Source organism: Cutaneotrichosporon cavernicola (assembly GCF_030864355.1).
Source record: "Cutaneotrichosporon cavernicola HIS019 DNA, chromosome: 4".
Taxonomy (NCBI): Eukaryota; Fungi; Basidiomycota; class Tremellomycetes; order Trichosporonales; family Trichosporonaceae; genus Cutaneotrichosporon; species Cutaneotrichosporon cavernicola.
In genome coordinates, this window is record NC_083396.1 from 2141182 (window position 1) to 2157247 (window position 16066).

Sequence of the window (16066 nt, forward strand, 5' to 3'; positions counted from 1 at the left end):
CCTTGTTGCAACAACAACATACTCACTCGTCACTCACAATGGACCCAATCCGCATCTCATACAACACACTCCGCACAAACCCATCCTCACTCAAGGACGCCATCCAAGCCGGCCTAGGCTCACAGTCGGGAGCGCTCGGCGTGGTTCTTATCCAAGGTATGCCTTGTCTTGTCTGGTCCTTCCTCCCCTCTCACGTCCTTGTCATTCAAGTTAACACCAGACCTTCCCCCATCTTATACCTCCCTCCGTACTCGTCTCCTCAACCAAGCTCCAATCCTCGCCTCACTCCCATCCTATGAGAAGAGGCGGCTAGAGTCACCAGAAACCACATACTCCTTCGGCTGGTCCCATGGCAAGGAGGTCATGAACGGGGTACGTCGGTCTCCGGTCTCCGGTCTCCTCCACGCCTCCTTCCCACTTCTCCTCTATCCTCCCCCGTCCCCCCCCCCCCGTCCACCCCCCACCCCCCCCCCCCTTCCCTCCACCCCCCTCTTCCCCCTTCTCATCTCTCCCCTCACCCTCCCTCTTCCTCCCTCCTCCTCCCACCAGCCAACCCCTCCTCCTATTCCTCCGCCCCGACTAACAACAGCAACCAGACACAGCCAAGGGTAGCTACTACGCCAACCCGCTCGTCGACACCCCAGCCGTCAGTGAAGACAAGAAGAATGCGTATCCCGAATACTACGCCGGCAACATCTGGCCTGACGTGGCGGAGTTGCAGGACTTTGAGGGGGCGTTCAAGGCGTGCGTCCACTCGTGTCTCGTACTGATTTTCAGGTTAGGTGGCTTCGTCGCCGAGGTCGGGTTCGCGTTGGCGGAAGCGTGTGATGCTGTCGGGTTCTGTATGTCCGATTCAGATGGAGCTGACCCAAGCCCCGGGAGTTGCCCCCCTCATCAAGGAGAGCCAGAGTAATAAGGCCCGCCTGCTGCATTACTTTCCGTCGCCGGCTGGGAGTCGGGCTGATGACGCGTGCGGGACGCATATTGACCATTCGCTGTTGACGGGGTTGTGTGAGTGGCCGCATCTTCCTGATCACCACCTTATGATCAGATATGCTTGCCAAATGATATCTGACGCTAGGCTCTGCAGTCTACCTCCAACCCCGGGATGGCGGGCTCGTCGCCGTTCCCCCGCCCTCCCCCAATGCCGGACTCTGGATCTATCCTCGCGAGAGTAAGGAGGCTGTCAAGGTCCAGATTCCGCCTGACTGCTTGGGTAGGTCTTTAGCTATGACTGTGCTACCAGCTGACAGAAGCGTTCCAGACCGGCGAGGCACTCGAGGTCCTCTCTGACGGCCGACTGGCCGCCACGCCGCACTATGTCAGTGGCGGGACTGGGAGCGACGACGTTAGTCGCGAGACGTTTGCCTTCTTCCTCCAGTTCGTCCAGCTGGTTTGCCACGAGGAAGCTGACGCCAGACCAGACGTCGACGACGTGATCGGCACCGACGGCGAGACGTTTGGCCAGTTCACCAAGCGCGTGCTCGAGCGACACTACGCCGACGGCACGGCCACCATATAACGCAGATATCCGAGACAGACATGCATATGCGTTGTTGTTGTAGAATTTACTGCTTTCCTATTCCCTTCTCCCTCTAGTCCTCGCTCACGTCGCCAAGCTCAAACATGCCAAGGCGGTCGATCTTGGCGCCCTCGGCAGCCTGCTGGATCTTCTTGACTATCTGCGGGTATGCGCCGAGGTACCTGAGGCCCTTGTCGAGCGCAGCGAGACCCTCGCGCACGAGGTCGGCGTTGACGCAGGCCAGCGGGTCCTCAGCCGAGTTGGGGTCCGTCGGGTCGATGAGACGAAGGTGGACGAGGTTGCCCTCGCGCTGGTCTACGTTGGCGACGAGCTTGCGCCCGATCGTGAGGTCACCGAAACGGCGCCATGCCTCGCCACCGTACTCGCTGTCCCGGGGAGGGAGCTTGACAAACGACAGCCGCGCCTCCTTTGCCTGCCCTGGCAGGTTCTTGAACTTTTGGTCCAGAGGACGGATGCGCGAGAAGGGCATAGTCTCCTCGTTTCCGTAGTCGATAAAGTAGACGTGGGCCTCCTTCTTCATCCCCGACGCACGCTTCACGCGCGCACGGTACCACGTGTTGTCCTCGGAGAACTTTGCCGAGACGAGCTCGCCCGTCTTGGGCGTCCAGCCGGCCGGCGCGGCGTTGGACTGGTTCCGGTGGTGCAGGCCAAAGTCAGACATGAGGCGCTCGAGGGCCGCCATGTTGGTCTCGTCCAGCTCCTGGTACGAGAAGGTGAAGGGGTCACTTTCGCGAACGCTCGACACGCAGACGTCGAGGTACTGAGGCGGGAGTGCGCTGCCGGTGTCGACCGTTGGCGCGACCTCCTGCTCGTCATCAAAGTCGGCCCAGATCTGGTGTCAGTGACGGTGGAGTTATGCATTCAGATTACTTACGTTCTTGCGCTCGTTCTTGGCGGCCTCCTCAGCGGCAAGCAGCTCACCGCCAAAGGGCAGGTTGCGCGCGCTCGGCTCGTGCACTGTAGCGAGACCATTACGCACGAGATCAACGGCAACGTTGTTGTTCCCGATGAACATGCCTCCAATGAATCCGCCCTGCTTATCCGTGCTGTCAAACGTGACTTCGACATCACGCTGCAGAGCGCGGGAGGCAAAGCGGTGTGCCTCGTTGCCATATGGCTCGCTCTTCTCGTTGGGGTTACGAGCAGTGCGCGGCGCACGGATACCAGCGAGCACGAACGTGATTTTGGCGCTCTCCTTGGGAAGGAGGAGCTTGAAGCGGCTGCCTGCCGAGACAAAGTCAACGACGGCGTTGTGCTTGCCATGGCGCTTCCACGAGGGAAGGAACTGCGCCGCGCGCGAGTTGTTCTCGCTCGCATCCACAATACGGGGGAGTGACACCTCCTTAGGCGAGTGCAGCCCCTTGGTCTCGGCGGCGGCGGCCTGCTCGGCCAGTACGAGCTTGTCGTACTCCATGCTGCGGTCCTCGTCGTCGCGGCGGTGCCTTAACACGGTCGCAAGGCCTTTTTCGATGAGCTGCTCCGAGACATTGTTCTGGTTCCCGCCATACTTGATGGTGACGCACTCGCGCTCTTCGTACTCGCCGTCCTTGGGCTTGACGTAGTCGATGTGCACGTTGACAACCTTGCCAACAAGGCGCTTGCGGAGGAACTCCTTGGCCTCGGCGGCGTAGTACGAGTTCTTGGCGTCGGCACCGCGCGGTCCGCGCACCGAGGCGAGCTGCACACGGCGGTCCTTGGTCGGCGAGTCGCCCTTGGCGACGATGCTCAGCTGGTCAGGCCCCCAGATCCGGACGACGGTGGCCTCGAAGGACTGCCCCTTAGTCGTGGAGCTGGCAACAGCCGCGCCAGCGCCGTTCGCGGCCTTGGTGGCGCCGTATCCCTCCCACAGTCCCACGCGGCGCTCCTTGGCAGACTTTTCAGCGGCGCGGAGCTTCTCGAGGCCGCCGTACGGCGCGAGGATGCCTGCATGCCACTACTGTCAGCTCGATCAAGTTGGGTGAGCTCACGTCGATGACCTTGGCAAGACCGGCAGAGCTGAGGAACTCTGCAATGTTGCCATTGGGGTGGATACTGAAGTCAGTTACGAGTGCCATTGGCCATTGCTACAACTCACGCCTGGCCGATGATGAAGCTAGCGCCCTGCACGGGCGCGGGAAGGCCGCCACCCTCGGTGGTTTGGAACGGTGCCGAGTTGAGGGACACGGGAGCGGAGAGAAGGCGGACCTTGATGTGGCGCTGGAGGATTCGAGCCTCGGTGAAGAACTTGGCTTCCTCACCCCACGGCTCGGCTGCCTGTAGCTCACCGTCGCGCGTAATGCTGGCGCGAGGGCTCTTGGCACCGGCAATGACGAGGTTGATGATCTGGTGGTGGTTCTCGTCCAACATCAGACGCACACGGAGCTGCGTGCCGTCGCGGACCTGCTCGACGATGGCGTCGATCTCGCCGGCGTGCTCGGCAATGAAGGCGTGCGGGTCGGAGGGCATCGAGAACGCAACAGTGAGCTGGTCAGGTTGTGCGGCCCACAGCCCACGGTTCTCGGCCTGAGCCCGACCCTCAGCCTCCTTGAGTGCCTCAGGCGCGTTGTCGCGTGCCTTTGCCCACCCGTTCTCGACCACCAGCGTAGCGACATCCTGTGGCGGCTTGCCTGGCCCTGGTGGGGCAGAAAGGACCGTGGCAAACTCGCCGCCGGAGGGGAGGGTGTGCGTGACGGTGAACGCGACCTCCTTGCCAACCAGGTGGGAGCAGAGGAACTCGCGGGCGGGGAAGGCAAAGGGCTCGTCATCACGCGACGCCGTGCCGACGCGCGGGGCTGTTGTGCCGGCCAAGTGGAGGACGCTGGATTAGTGCTGGGGGAGGGGAAACTTACCGCTCCTTAGTGGCTTGACCACGGGCGGGTGCCTCCTTCGGACGCACGATCACCGTGTCGCCGGAGAGCACGGCTGGGGGTTAGCATGGGTGACCGGGCTAGACTTGGAGGGATGCCTTAGAAGACGGATCTGGGCTATGGTACTCACACTTTACGATCTGTCTGTCAGCTAGAGTTACTGATCAACTGGCTGATTCCTGGTACTCACCGCGCGTGTAGACATATTGATGGAATGACCGGTATGGATGAGAGTGTTGTTGCAACGTTCCGAGTAGTTGCAGTCAAACTAGCAACTGGGCAGATGGTCAATGGCAATGGTCGAGTGACACGCGACACACTCAGGCACCCGTACTTTGTGGCCCGGCGGCTATTAGCGGATTAGCATTGAACCGGGATCAATTAAGGAAGAGCCAAATAGATTATCAGTTGAGAGAGATGGAGTGGTGGGGGTGGAGGTGGAGGGAGGTGCAGGTGGAGGTCGCGATCGAGTCGTCGTTCATCGACTGTCGCACGCCATTGACGCAACGACAATCACTTGACATCTTTACCTTTGCATTTTTCCTCGTCATCTTCCTCTACACGCTAAACAGTGCATCCCCATATACATCCCCAACGGGGCTCACAATCTCTTCCCGTCCCACGCAAAGACACTACACTCCGTAATGTGCCGCTTTGTGAGTCGGTGGTTTCTGCTCCAACTCACGCAGATTGTGTACAAAGGCGCCGAGCCGATCCAGGTCTCGCACCTCGTAACCCGGCCCCGACACAGTATCACAAACCAGGCCTTTGAGAGCAAGCTCCGCTTCCCCTCCTCGCGCCCCATGAACGTGAGGCTCCACCCTTCCTCACTGACCTTTAGGCCGACGGTTTCGGTATCGGGTGGTACGACCCCGTCCTCGCCGAGGTGCCTGTAGCCAGCGACTCGGCACCAGCGGCAGCACCCGGTCCCGTCCCTCCAACTCCTATCCCGTCTCTCCCCTCCATGCTGCGCACTGGTACCCCAGCCCCTGCGCCTTCGCCACCGAGCGTGCCGATTGACGGGGCCGTGATTCCGCCCGAGAGCGAAGCGGAGGAGATGGCGGAGGAAGATACGCGGGCACGCGAGGTCGCCAAGCTCCGTGAAGAAGAGCGGGAACACGAGATTGAGAAGCCTTGCATCTTCAAGAGCATCAGTCCTGTCAACTAGCAGAATGAAACGAGCTGACGACAGGCCTGGAGTAATGCCAACCTCACGCGCCTGGCTGAGAAACTGCGCAGCCACCTCGTATTCGCGCATGTGCGTGCATCGACAATGGCTGGTGCGCCAAGTGAGGATAACTGCCATCCGTGGATCTTTGACCGTCTGATGGTGCGAACGCTTCTCAGCTAGTCAGATAGCAAAGAGCTGACAGCAGTGGATGCATAACGGAGAGATCAGCGATTTCCCCAAGATCAAGCGCGCGCTACAGGCCAGCCTACCCGAGGAACTCTTCCTATACCCCTCAGGCTACACGGATTCCGAGTGGGCGTTCATGGTCTTCCTCTCTATGGTGCGTTGTCCTCCCTCAGCATGATTCTAACCTCAGTTGAAGGACCCCCACGCACGCAGCTTTACGCACGCCGAACTGCGCGAGGCGATGATGAAGACGATCCGCTTCATCAACAAACTCTGCAAGGACGCCGGGGTGGTGAGTCTTTCCTTTGGGTGCGCTGACCCAGTCCGGACCAAGTTTGATGAACTACGTTGTCACAGATGGGCATACGGTCGTGGCCACGCGGTATATTAGCAGCCGGACGCAGGAGGCGTCGTCGCTCTTCTTCTCGAGCGGGACGAGCTTTGACGAGTACGAGCCCAATGCGGGGTTGTATCGCATGACCAAGGCGGATAAGCGCGAGCGCATCATCATGATCGCGAGCGAGCCGCTTACGTTTGAGCGCGCCGACTGGGTCGAGGTCAAGACGAACATGATGATTGTCATTACGCCAAAGGTGGGTGTAAGCGGGAGGAGTTGAGCCGGGCGGGAGTTGGGCGGGGCGGGAGGAGGGGTGGGTTGGGGAGGCGTCCAGCTGATGGCGCGTTCTGAGATGCCCAGCCAAGCTTGGGTCATCCCTTCTGCCGTATCCCAGCTGACACCAGATGAACCTCCTCCAGATCCCTATCATTGACGAATACTGGGTCGCGCCCCAGGACCCCGCGAGCCACGCGCGCTCGCCCGACCTCGCGATCCAGCTTGGTTTCGGACACGGTTTCGCGTACGACAACGTGGCCGCTACGGCCTAGCCCATGGCCCATGGCCCAGCCGTGTCACCCACGGCCTAACCCCGCACGTACGCGCTCTGTATCATTCTGTCTCCTGTATGCATGTCTTTGTGGAACTTGAACTTGTGCAACTTGAACTTGTGCAACTTGGCAACTTGGAAATCAGGGCCAGCCTCGATCACGATCGCGATCATCTTGTACGATTTTAACGTCACTTTCGATCGACCTATTCGACATACCGCGAGCCCCGCTATCAACCCGCTATCGCTACCCGTGCCCTCCATGACGTGTTATCACAGGCCTCGACAGCCGTATGGCATGCATAATACACTCGCTACCGCTACTCTGACACAATCCTAACCTCTTCCGACTCGGCTACGCGGCCATCCAGACTCGCGTGTCGGCAGCAGGCTTCCACTCGTCCTTGACCTCCACTTCCTCTGCATGCTTGGACACCTCAGCAGGCTTTATCTCTGCCTCCTCGACATGTCCGTTCTCCTTGGGCTTGTCGTGGCCCTCGCTCGTGATATCCCACACCTCGCCGACCTCCTCCTTCTTCTCCTTGGCCTCAACCGGCTCTGGAAGTGCCGGGAGGCTCTTGTTCGTCACCTCGGACGAGAGCTTCTTGCGTCTGCTCGACCGACTCGATCCCTCACTAGGCGGAGGTTGCGCGCGGCGCGGTACCTTGTCGCTCCATCGGCCCTTGGGTCCACCGCCAAGGAGCCATGCGGCAACGCGGTCCGTCTCCCCAGGGTGCGGGACGCCAATCTGACTCAGGATCGCGTCGAGGAGCAGCTGGCATTCGCGCGCAGTCGTCGCGTGGTCAAGTAGCGTGCGTAACGGCGTGAGATCCGTGAGGGCGACGTAGCCGTCCGCAAGCCGTTCCAGTGCGGGCTCCGAGTCAAGGGAACGAAAGGACGCCTTGGGTGAACTGGACGGTAAAGGGATCGGGAGTGCGCGCGGCGAAGCTCGCGGGCTGGAGGCGGTCGAGGGCAGCAGCCGGGAACGCCGCTCGAGCACCGGTGAGGTCGAATGGCCGCTCTCCAGGGAACGAATGGAGGGCGCGCCAGACGACGCCCCATCCTGTAGCTCGGCCACGCGTTCGTGCCGCAGCTGCCGCGACGGGACCGAGACACTACGCGTCTGCTCTGGCCGCAGCGGTTTGGACGAGGACTGTGAGTAGATCGTCGAGGCACGAGAGCGGTTCGAGCCCGTGAGTGTCGCCAGGGCCGCTTCAGGCGTGCCGTCGCGCGCGGAGAGGTGCTCGCCCTCGGGCATGACGCTGTCGCTGCGCGCACCGTTGGGCAATGTGCTCATTCCCAGGCCGAGACCGAGGCCGGTCGACATGCTGCCAGCCTCAGGCTGCGACTCGCACCCTGCGTCGTTTTCGGGCAGCGGCGTGCTCACGCTCAAGGGTGTACTCTTGCGTCTGGTCAACCGTTGCTCACCGTGCGCGACCTGCGCCGCCCACTTGCGAACAATCGACGTTCTCCGATTCACCGCTGGCGGTTCGACACTGCGGACGCTCTGCGTCCGACCTTGGTTGGCGGGCGCAGTGCCTAGCAACGTCGACACGGATCCGACCGACGAATGGCTCTTCTGTGACCGCAGTCCTGTCGATCCGTCGCGAGAGTGCGACAGCGGCATTAACGAAGGCGCGTGAAGCGAATTGGTGTCCGGATGTAACTGAAGAGTCTGGACCGACGACGACGGCAACAGAGTACGTTCCGCCCACGACTTGAACGACGTGTCCTCTTCCTTGGCCTCCTTGCGCCTCGTCGAGCTCATACGCGACATGATGTTCTTGAACCTACCCGAGCGCGACAACAGCTGTGGAGGCGAGACGGGCCGAGTGAACTCGTGCGCCGTAGAGACGGGCGGTGGCGCGGTGGTGGAGAGAAAGTGAGCGAGGTCACGCGTTTCTTGGCGCATCGTCATGCGGTCCGACTTGTGCCGCGGGTTCCGGAACATCTGGCCGTTGACGTTGACCTCGGTCTCCACGATCCCGCTCTCGCTTGCGCTGCGCTGCGTTCGCTGCGACTGCGACAACTCTGAGACGAGGGTGGGCGATGCGTCGTTCTCGGAATCGACGGGCTCCGTTTGTGGGATGGGTGAGCCAAGAATAACAGCAGGCACCGTGCGCTCCTGACTGCGGGGCGAAAGGACGCGAGGCTCCGACTTGAGCAGCTCGATCACGGATGGTCGGTGGAAATCGACCGCGTCGTCCTCGTCCTTCTCCTCAATGGTCGGACCGCGCGGCATGAGCTTGGTCCCTTGTGACGACCAGCTCCGACCTGCGGCTGCGCGATACCCGCTGACGCGTGAGTCGGTAGTGCTGGCCTGGGTTGACATGGAGAGTAATGAGGACTCGCTCGACGACATGGGTGCTGCGGACAGGTGATCGCTTGCCCGGCCGCTGTCTTTTCGTTGCGGTGATGTGTTGGGTGAGGGTGTGGTCTGGGATCAGTTGGGCAAAGGAAAACCTTGCAAAAACGAGCCTCCTTTGGACCCCCTTCCTGGTCATGGTAACGTACCTCAAACGTGCTAAAGCGGCTTGGAGTGAGGCTTACGCGCATGGTTTCTCCGGATCTCAAGATGGCGTCAAAGTCGTCTTCTGCAGCTTTTTCAGCGACTGCGGGTGGATGCCTGACAGTGTAGTCGTCCTCGGAGGGTTGTCGTGAGCTGAGGATGGAAGAGGCTCTCTTGTGGTTGGCAGCTGCGGGGACTCCTTTTGCAGCGTTGATGACACTCTTGTAGAACTGCTCGCTTGCTGGTCGTTGAGAGTGACCACTTGGGACTCGGGGTTGAAGAGAAGAAGGTGGATCAATGTTTGAAGAGTCGAGAGAAGATTGAGAGACATAAGGTGACTCGTTTGCAGATGACCGCGTGACTCCCATACTAGATGTTGAGCGAGGGCCTCCACGCTTGGGCCTTGATGAAGAGCGAGCTTGATTCTCAATTTGAGCTCGTGCTATAAAGTCAGCTTTCATACTCTTAATGATTCAACGACCAAGAGAAAGTGGTCCAAGCGCATTAAGTCGTCTTGCAACAGGGACCTCTCAAGATCCGGTACTCACCATCCATGCGCTTGAAAAACCCATACACAGTGGCATCCTCACACAAGGCCGTGTACAGGTCGGTGACTGTGGCAGTGACAATCGACGAATCTCGGGCCACAACCTGTGACAACTTGGACAGGATGTGCTCGCAAATGTGCCTGTCGTCAGCATGAACGCTGCATGGCAGGGTTAAGAATGCCAAGTGGGCTCGGGCGCCACACACGACGGCGCGTCGTGAGCAGGGGGCAAGGAGCGTGCCGAGCCGAAATGCGACAACCTGGGTAATCGAAGGATTGCAGGGATCTTCTCGACGCCAGCTTGCCCTCACGCTCGCACGCAAGTTGTGTCGCCTCTCATTCCCGCTCAGACCACACTCACTCCAGGACAGCCGTAAGCCACAATCCGGAAGGCGCCACCGTCTCCTCAGATCCGTCACCACCTGCGCTCTCCCAGGCATCGGCGGCAGCGTCACACCTGGACTCCGGTATTGGGTCCTGAGCGGCCGCAAACGTCTGGCGTCAGCACGGATATTCTCTCCGATCAATTCCATCGCGCGATCCAAGCCAAGAGCCTCCATGGCGCCTGTGTGTGGCTTGCGGCCTGGCCTGATTTAGCGGATGACACGCACACTCAGACTAGCAACCTTGACGCGCATGAGCTCGACAGCTGCGTCGGTCGGAAAGCGCTCGCGCGCCTCCTCGGCACTGGCGACTAGTCCACGTCCCTTGCCGTCTGGAGGAAAGCCAGACACATCCTTCTGCGCTGTTGGGTGGGTATCGTACCACAAGCGGATCTCGACCTCGGCCTCGCCAACAGCGGCGCGGCCCAGCGCGCCGAGCGCTGCGGGGTTGCGGAACTCGCCCTCGCCTTCACTCAGTGCAGACGGCACACCGCGCATGCGCAGGTCGGTGAGGTTGAGACTCTCGGCGGCAGTGACAATCCCAACGAGCAGCTCATCGAGCAACAAGTTGACGAACTCGAGCGCTTGCGAGTCGAGAGTTGTTGGCCGCAAGTCTGAGAGGAGGGCATTTGCGCTCGTCGAGGATACGACAGGCAGCGCGCCGCGCGCTGAGGTCAGCATTGTCTCTGCATGTGGTGCGGTTTGGGGGCAACGAGATTGAGTGCAAAGCCAAGGTCCAAGTCCCCCATCATGCATGGTTGTGTACGCCTGACAAAGACAATGCGGAGACGCACCTGGCATGACAGCGCGCGCTGCACCAGCGGGCTGGTTCGGAGGATGTATAGCCGGGGGACGCGCCCCAAGGACGTGCGGTATGCGGGCAGGCGGATGCACAAATTACAAGTGTTGTGCTGGATGGTTGAGAGAAAAGGACGAGGGGAAGGGAGGTGGTCGAGGACAATATGGTGTGGTGAGCACTTTGGGTGCGGAAAAGATGAGGTCGACGATCCGTTCGCAACAGTGACAAGGTTCGGAGTGGGGTGGGGTTGGATGTGGGCCAGACAACGATCAGAGCGGGGTGTGGGAGGAGCAAGAGAGGGTTGGGAGGGTTAGGATGTCGTCGTCCGGGGCGGGGTTGAGAGAGGGAGTGAGACAGGGAGGAAGCAAGGACAAGTGGGCGGAAGGGAGAGGCGACAACAGGTAGCTGTTTCGCGTATGAAGCACCCAAAGCACCGTGATAGTCCCTGGACGCAATGGTGCCGTGGCGTTGTGGCTGCAACGAGGATGGAATGGAGTCGGCTACAGGACCAGCTGTGCCGTTTGATGAGGTGCTCGATATGGATGGATGATGGATGTTGTTAAAGAGTAGGAGTGAGATGGATTGGATGTTGCAAGAGACAAAGTCGTGGTGGTAAGATGTCTAGATACAGTGCCCAGAGCTAGCACGACGCCTGCCACCTGTTAGAGCTAAACAAAGTAGAGTAACTATGGACCTCGTTACGCCTTGTTACGTTGCTACGACAAAGACATGAGGCCTATAGGCGGATAAGTACCTGGCACGGCACGCACTGTGCGGGAGGCCTGGAACAGAATGTACGAGGAGCTGTTGCACCAGTTACTGGGCACGCAGGGAGAGGAAGTTTGGGAAGGGGGGAGGTTTGGGAGGGTTGCTGCTCTTGCCGCTAGAGGCCTGCGCGCAACGCAGCCATGCCAGGCAGACCCGACATACCCAGCCCCACCCAGGCCAGCCATGGCGCAGTCCAGCTAACAAACCCTAGGCACAATTCCTCGCGTGCAATCAGAGGCCACACGCGCCGGACCCGGTTGCGACGACGACATTTCACCAGGCAATTTGTAAGCTCCACTGATATACAGCATCACGCCTTGGTGCTTGACCTTGTCGACCTCCAACAATATGACATGCTATGGCCAGTGTCAATTCTGGTGGAGTCAATGGAGCAGGCAAAGGGGCCGCTGAAGATAGGGGATAAGGGATAGAATAGGATAAGTGGAACAAACCTGTGGCTGCAGATCCTTGCTGACGATACCCTGGAAGAAATCCACCCTCTCACATCATCCCTTGTCTATTCTCTCTTCTCCTTTCTCCAAACTCCACACCACTACTACTCTCTATTGTGTCTTAGTCTACGTTCTACTCTCTATTGTGTCTTGGTCTACGTTTTCGTCCCGTATACGTATGACCACTATAGCCCCAATTACCAGAACACTTCTTGGAGCGAAATGAGGCACCAAGGCTCTGACCAAGTAAATGGAAAGTGAAAGAGACTCCCATGCACCCAACAATCCATTCCGCCCTCATCGTCATGCCGCCCTCTTGCCTGGTTTGTAACCCCTGGATTCAAAGCGCCATTGCCAGGATTGACCTGTACCTTAAGAACGTGTTCTGTTCTTGACTACTGTCTTTGCGCTATCGGCGGTTTGTGCGCCCGCAGGTGCACCGAGAGAGGTCCTATAGGCCTAGAGGTGGTCTTATCCAAGTTTATTTCTTTGCTTTCAGGATCGACCACCTCAAAACAGAAGGGCACCCGCAGAAGATGGCAAAGGCAGATCTGAGCTTGATTTCACCCAACACTCACCGTCCAGGTCTTGGCACTCGCAGACAATTCAATCTACACCCACCCACCCACCAGTTTGGTCCAAGTGAGTACCCTCTTCTTTCACTTTGTTCCCACCCAATCACGACAAACCAGACTCCGAAATCCTGGGATGATAGGTCTGCACCAGCCATTGTTCCTGGTTGTCACATTCTCCCCGTCCTCACTCTGAAACGACACTTGCACGTCCAAAGGTACAGCTTTATCCCCACATAGGTACTTGGGCCTCCAACAACAAACATGTAACCTCGGGAGTAAAGAGTACGACTACGTACACGAAACAACAGCTGGAGAACGTCAAGTCAACGGGTTACTCGGGGAGCTACAGCGGGAGGTGTACGCCACACGCGGCTCGAAACCCAAGGACCTTGAACAGCGCTGATAGTCGATCTCTTACCCTTTGCTTGAGCCGCAGTGCAAGATGAGGAGAGCAGGCGGTGGCGCATATCCTCCCCTCGTGGCGGAGCCTCGAACATTGTCACGCATGTCGATCTCTTTCTCCTTGCTGCTGCCAACAAGCAGACTGTGGAAGCTGTAAGGGTTGCTGACGAGCCGGTGCCTCGCCTCCAGTCGTTCACTTTGGCGTCGTCAAACACTCCCTGACACACGGGGAAGTCACTCACGCTTCATGTGGAACCTTATATCTTCAAGCAACAAGCCTGAACCTGATCTGTTTGGTTGTTGGACGAGTATCAGTAATAATGGTACATTGAAATCCAGGACGTCATCGGAGATTTGTCTGAACACGAAGATGGCCGACACCGGAGACACCGGAGACCCCGCGGTTGAGCGACAAGTCGCGTGGACTGTGGCCCCAACCTGTCAGCTACTTGGTCGGGCAGTGGCTCCGACGGAACTGAGACTAAACCAGTAGCTGAATTCCCCTTCTGGATGGAATTTGCTTGAGTTTTCACTCACAATAATGTACAAGTAGATAAAGCGTGAACAAGCCCGCCTCCAACAAGACTGTTATTACGGATGATCTGGAGTCACTAGTTGCGAAACGCTAGCTTGACGGAGATTGTAACGTAACCCAATATCACGTGGGAGGGTTAGCAACCCCTATGCCAAGGAGGAGGGGTCGGTATCAGACTAGGTTTGGCTGGTAACGTTGGACACCGTTTGCTTCTGTGCTCTGGGTGGCCTCGGGTGACCCCAGTGACCCGGGGAACCCTGGTTCTTATGAGCTTGTGAGGCTCGTCGAAATAGTGTTTTGATATGGGGAGTAACCGCCACTCTGCATCCGCACGGAGGTGCCGTGATCGAGCCGACGTTATGCCACTGTCGCAGCGAAACTGGGAAGACGGGGTGATGTCCGCGGGTATCGCGATGCCTTGAAGACTCCCCATTTCGAATCCAGTTACAGGGTGCAGTTGTCACCATCAGTTGTTCCCGTCCTGTCTGGTTCTAACAGCAAGAGACATACAAGCAGGTGAGGAGGAGTTTCAGTGAGGAAAAGTGTGCACGAGATGTTAGCTGAAGCGGGACACGTTTTTGAAGAACAGGTTGAGGGCCGAGGGAAGATACCAGTACAAATTACACGCCGCGACGTATCGCTCATCGCTCAGAGGAGTCGACGTCCAAGTGCCACACGCCACAAGCCGCACGCCACACGGCAACCGCGCCACTCTCCCTCTCTCCTATGATGGACCACCTCCACCTCCACCTCCACCTCCACCTAATCTGCTTCCGTCGACCTCCACTCTGAAAGTTGAGACTGGGTTGACTTGTCTCGACAACGCCCAATGCCTCGGTTACGCCTACCTCCATTACCACTCCCATCACAATGGAGCAACTATGTCCCACGAATAGGGAAAAACACTCAAGAGGGATCAGGCTCCCGTGAGCTAACCCGCCGCACAGTGCTGGCCAACAAGAAGCTCACCGACCAATTCGTCCGCGCCCTCGGCATCCGAAAGGACGAGGTCGTGCTCGAGGCATACCCCTCGCTTGGGCAGCTTACGCGCTCCCTCCTCGCCGGAGGAGTTGACACGACCAGGGCCGCCGACTGGAAAAAGGTCACGCAGGAGCAGGAGGTTGTCGGACCAAGGGCCGGTCAGGTCAAGCGGCGCAACTTGAAGGACTTTGACTACCCGGAATGGGATGTCAAAACAGCGCCAGTCTACAAGGTCCCACAAGGCGTGGATGAGAGCAAGGTAATTGTTCCCAAGGCTGTTGTGGCTGTCGAGCCCCATGTCACCCTGTTCAGCCGCGGGTTGGGATTCGACCCCGACCTCGCACCGGCTTCCTACTGGGACTACAACAATGCCAAGAATGCAGAGGAGCTCGAACGCCTGAACGAGATGCGAGGGACCACGCCCGTCTACCCGTCCATTCTGGAGAAGAACCTTCTCATGTGTCCCGACTCGGTGTTCGAGTGGACCACGATTCCCCGCATCCTCGACAACCCTTTGGTCTGGAACAACTTTCCCGTCTTCGACGCCAGCAAGGATGGTGTGGCGGCCACCATGCGACCATGGGAGGCGGACGTGCCGCCAATAACTGTCGTCTCCACAATGCCAGAGACAGTGATGGGTGACCAGCTCATCGCGCAGTGGGTCTCGAGCGCCATCGGCGAGCCTGGGGAGGAGAGGGGTTGGCTATGGGCGTTTGGTCGGGTACGCCTAGCCATGCTTGTGCCTTCGGGACAGTACGACGTGAGTCTGACTCAATCCTGTGCTGACAAATAGCGCTTGATGGCATCGCCAGGCGAGACGATCCACTGCAAGCTCAGCGTCATGGCCCACGCACTGTTCCACATGCGCCCGCTCCCGCCGTACCACCACGTACCCGACGTCGATAAGCAGTCCCACCGAACAGACCCGAGCTACGAGGAGGCGGTGGCCGCCGCATCGACCAGGAAAACGAAGTCTAAGAGGCAGCCGACGCCTGCACCGCCACCCATCAACGAAGTGACATCGACTGTGGCCGGTGACTTCTGGCCCCAGATCGGCCGCCACGCGGGGCTGAAAGGCGCTTCCAAGGTTTCCCCAGATAAGGCGCTTGTTCGGCCACCGTTGCTCGGCGTCGAAATGATCCCCCGCCGAGACTCACCCATCAAGCTCACCCAGCGCGAGGAGTGGGAGTTTGTGCTCCGCCACTGCTTTGTGCAGGAAGCGTCGCCGCTGTCAGACGCTATTCCCAAGCTTGCCTTTGGTGCAGGGAACCTCATCCCCAAGATTCGCGAGAGCGAGGAGACCAGCCAGTTCGAAGGCGTGGGTGTCAATCCCGAGACGCCGATACGAAATGTCACGATCGAACAGTGGCAGCGCATCGTCGACGTCTTTGCAAAGTGGCCGTTTAAGCCCAATCTGCTCATTCTCGATGCGCTCGAGGACAACCGCCAGATAGGCACCAGCTAGCATATAGTACAGGTACATGT

The 16066-nt window shown here is 59.1% G+C and overlaps 5 protein-coding genes across 5 annotated transcripts; 3 read left to right on the forward strand and 2 right to left on the reverse strand.

The window, feature by feature from the left end:
* Positions 1-38: 38 nt before the first annotated feature.
* Positions 39-1522, forward strand: CcaverHIS019_0408250 (uncharacterized protein; the record flags this gene model as incomplete). Its single annotated transcript, XM_060600703.1, has 8 exons — positions 39-156; positions 221-372; positions 590-744; positions 778-842; positions 874-1011; positions 1082-1216; positions 1257-1380; positions 1420-1522. 8 exons carry the CDS (start codon positions 39-41, stop codon positions 1520-1522), a joined length of 990 nt encoding a protein of 329 aa, XP_060457270.1.
* A 73-nt stretch (positions 1523-1595) lies between these two features.
* Positions 1596-4594, reverse strand: CcaverHIS019_0408260 (uncharacterized protein; the record flags this gene model as incomplete). The annotated part of the gene is made up of 7 exons (XM_060600704.1): positions 1596-2375; positions 2418-3476; positions 3511-3574; positions 3618-4340; positions 4372-4444; positions 4520-4529; positions 4580-4594. 7 exons carry the CDS (start codon positions 4592-4594, stop codon positions 1596-1598), a joined length of 2724 nt encoding a protein of 907 aa, XP_060457271.1.
* A 439-nt stretch (positions 4595-5033) lies between these two features.
* Positions 5034-6631, forward strand: DUG3 (uncharacterized protein; the record flags this gene model as incomplete). Its single annotated transcript, XM_060600705.1, has 8 exons — positions 5034-5045; positions 5079-5198; positions 5231-5548; positions 5582-5719; positions 5766-5900; positions 5937-6038; positions 6070-6339; positions 6488-6631. 8 exons carry the CDS (start codon positions 5034-5036, stop codon positions 6629-6631), a joined length of 1239 nt encoding a protein of 412 aa, XP_060457272.1.
* Positions 6632-6985: 354 nt separating this feature from the next.
* On the reverse strand, positions 6986-10870 carry CcaverHIS019_0408280 (uncharacterized protein; the record flags this gene model as incomplete). Its single annotated transcript, XM_060600706.1, has 6 exons — positions 6986-9067; positions 9145-9380; positions 9688-9827; positions 10048-10181; positions 10298-10737; positions 10864-10870. The coding sequence occupies 6 exons, from the start codon at positions 10868-10870 to the stop codon at positions 6986-6988; spliced, it is 3039 nt and encodes a 1012-aa protein (XP_060457273.1).
* Positions 10871-14429: 3559 nt separating this feature from the next.
* Positions 14430-16046, forward strand: MTF1 (uncharacterized protein; the record flags this gene model as incomplete). Its single annotated transcript, XM_060600707.1, has 2 exons — positions 14430-15341; positions 15375-16046. 2 exons carry the CDS (start codon positions 14430-14432, stop codon positions 16044-16046), a joined length of 1584 nt encoding a protein of 527 aa, XP_060457274.1.
* Between the last annotated feature and the right edge of the window lie 20 nt (positions 16047-16066).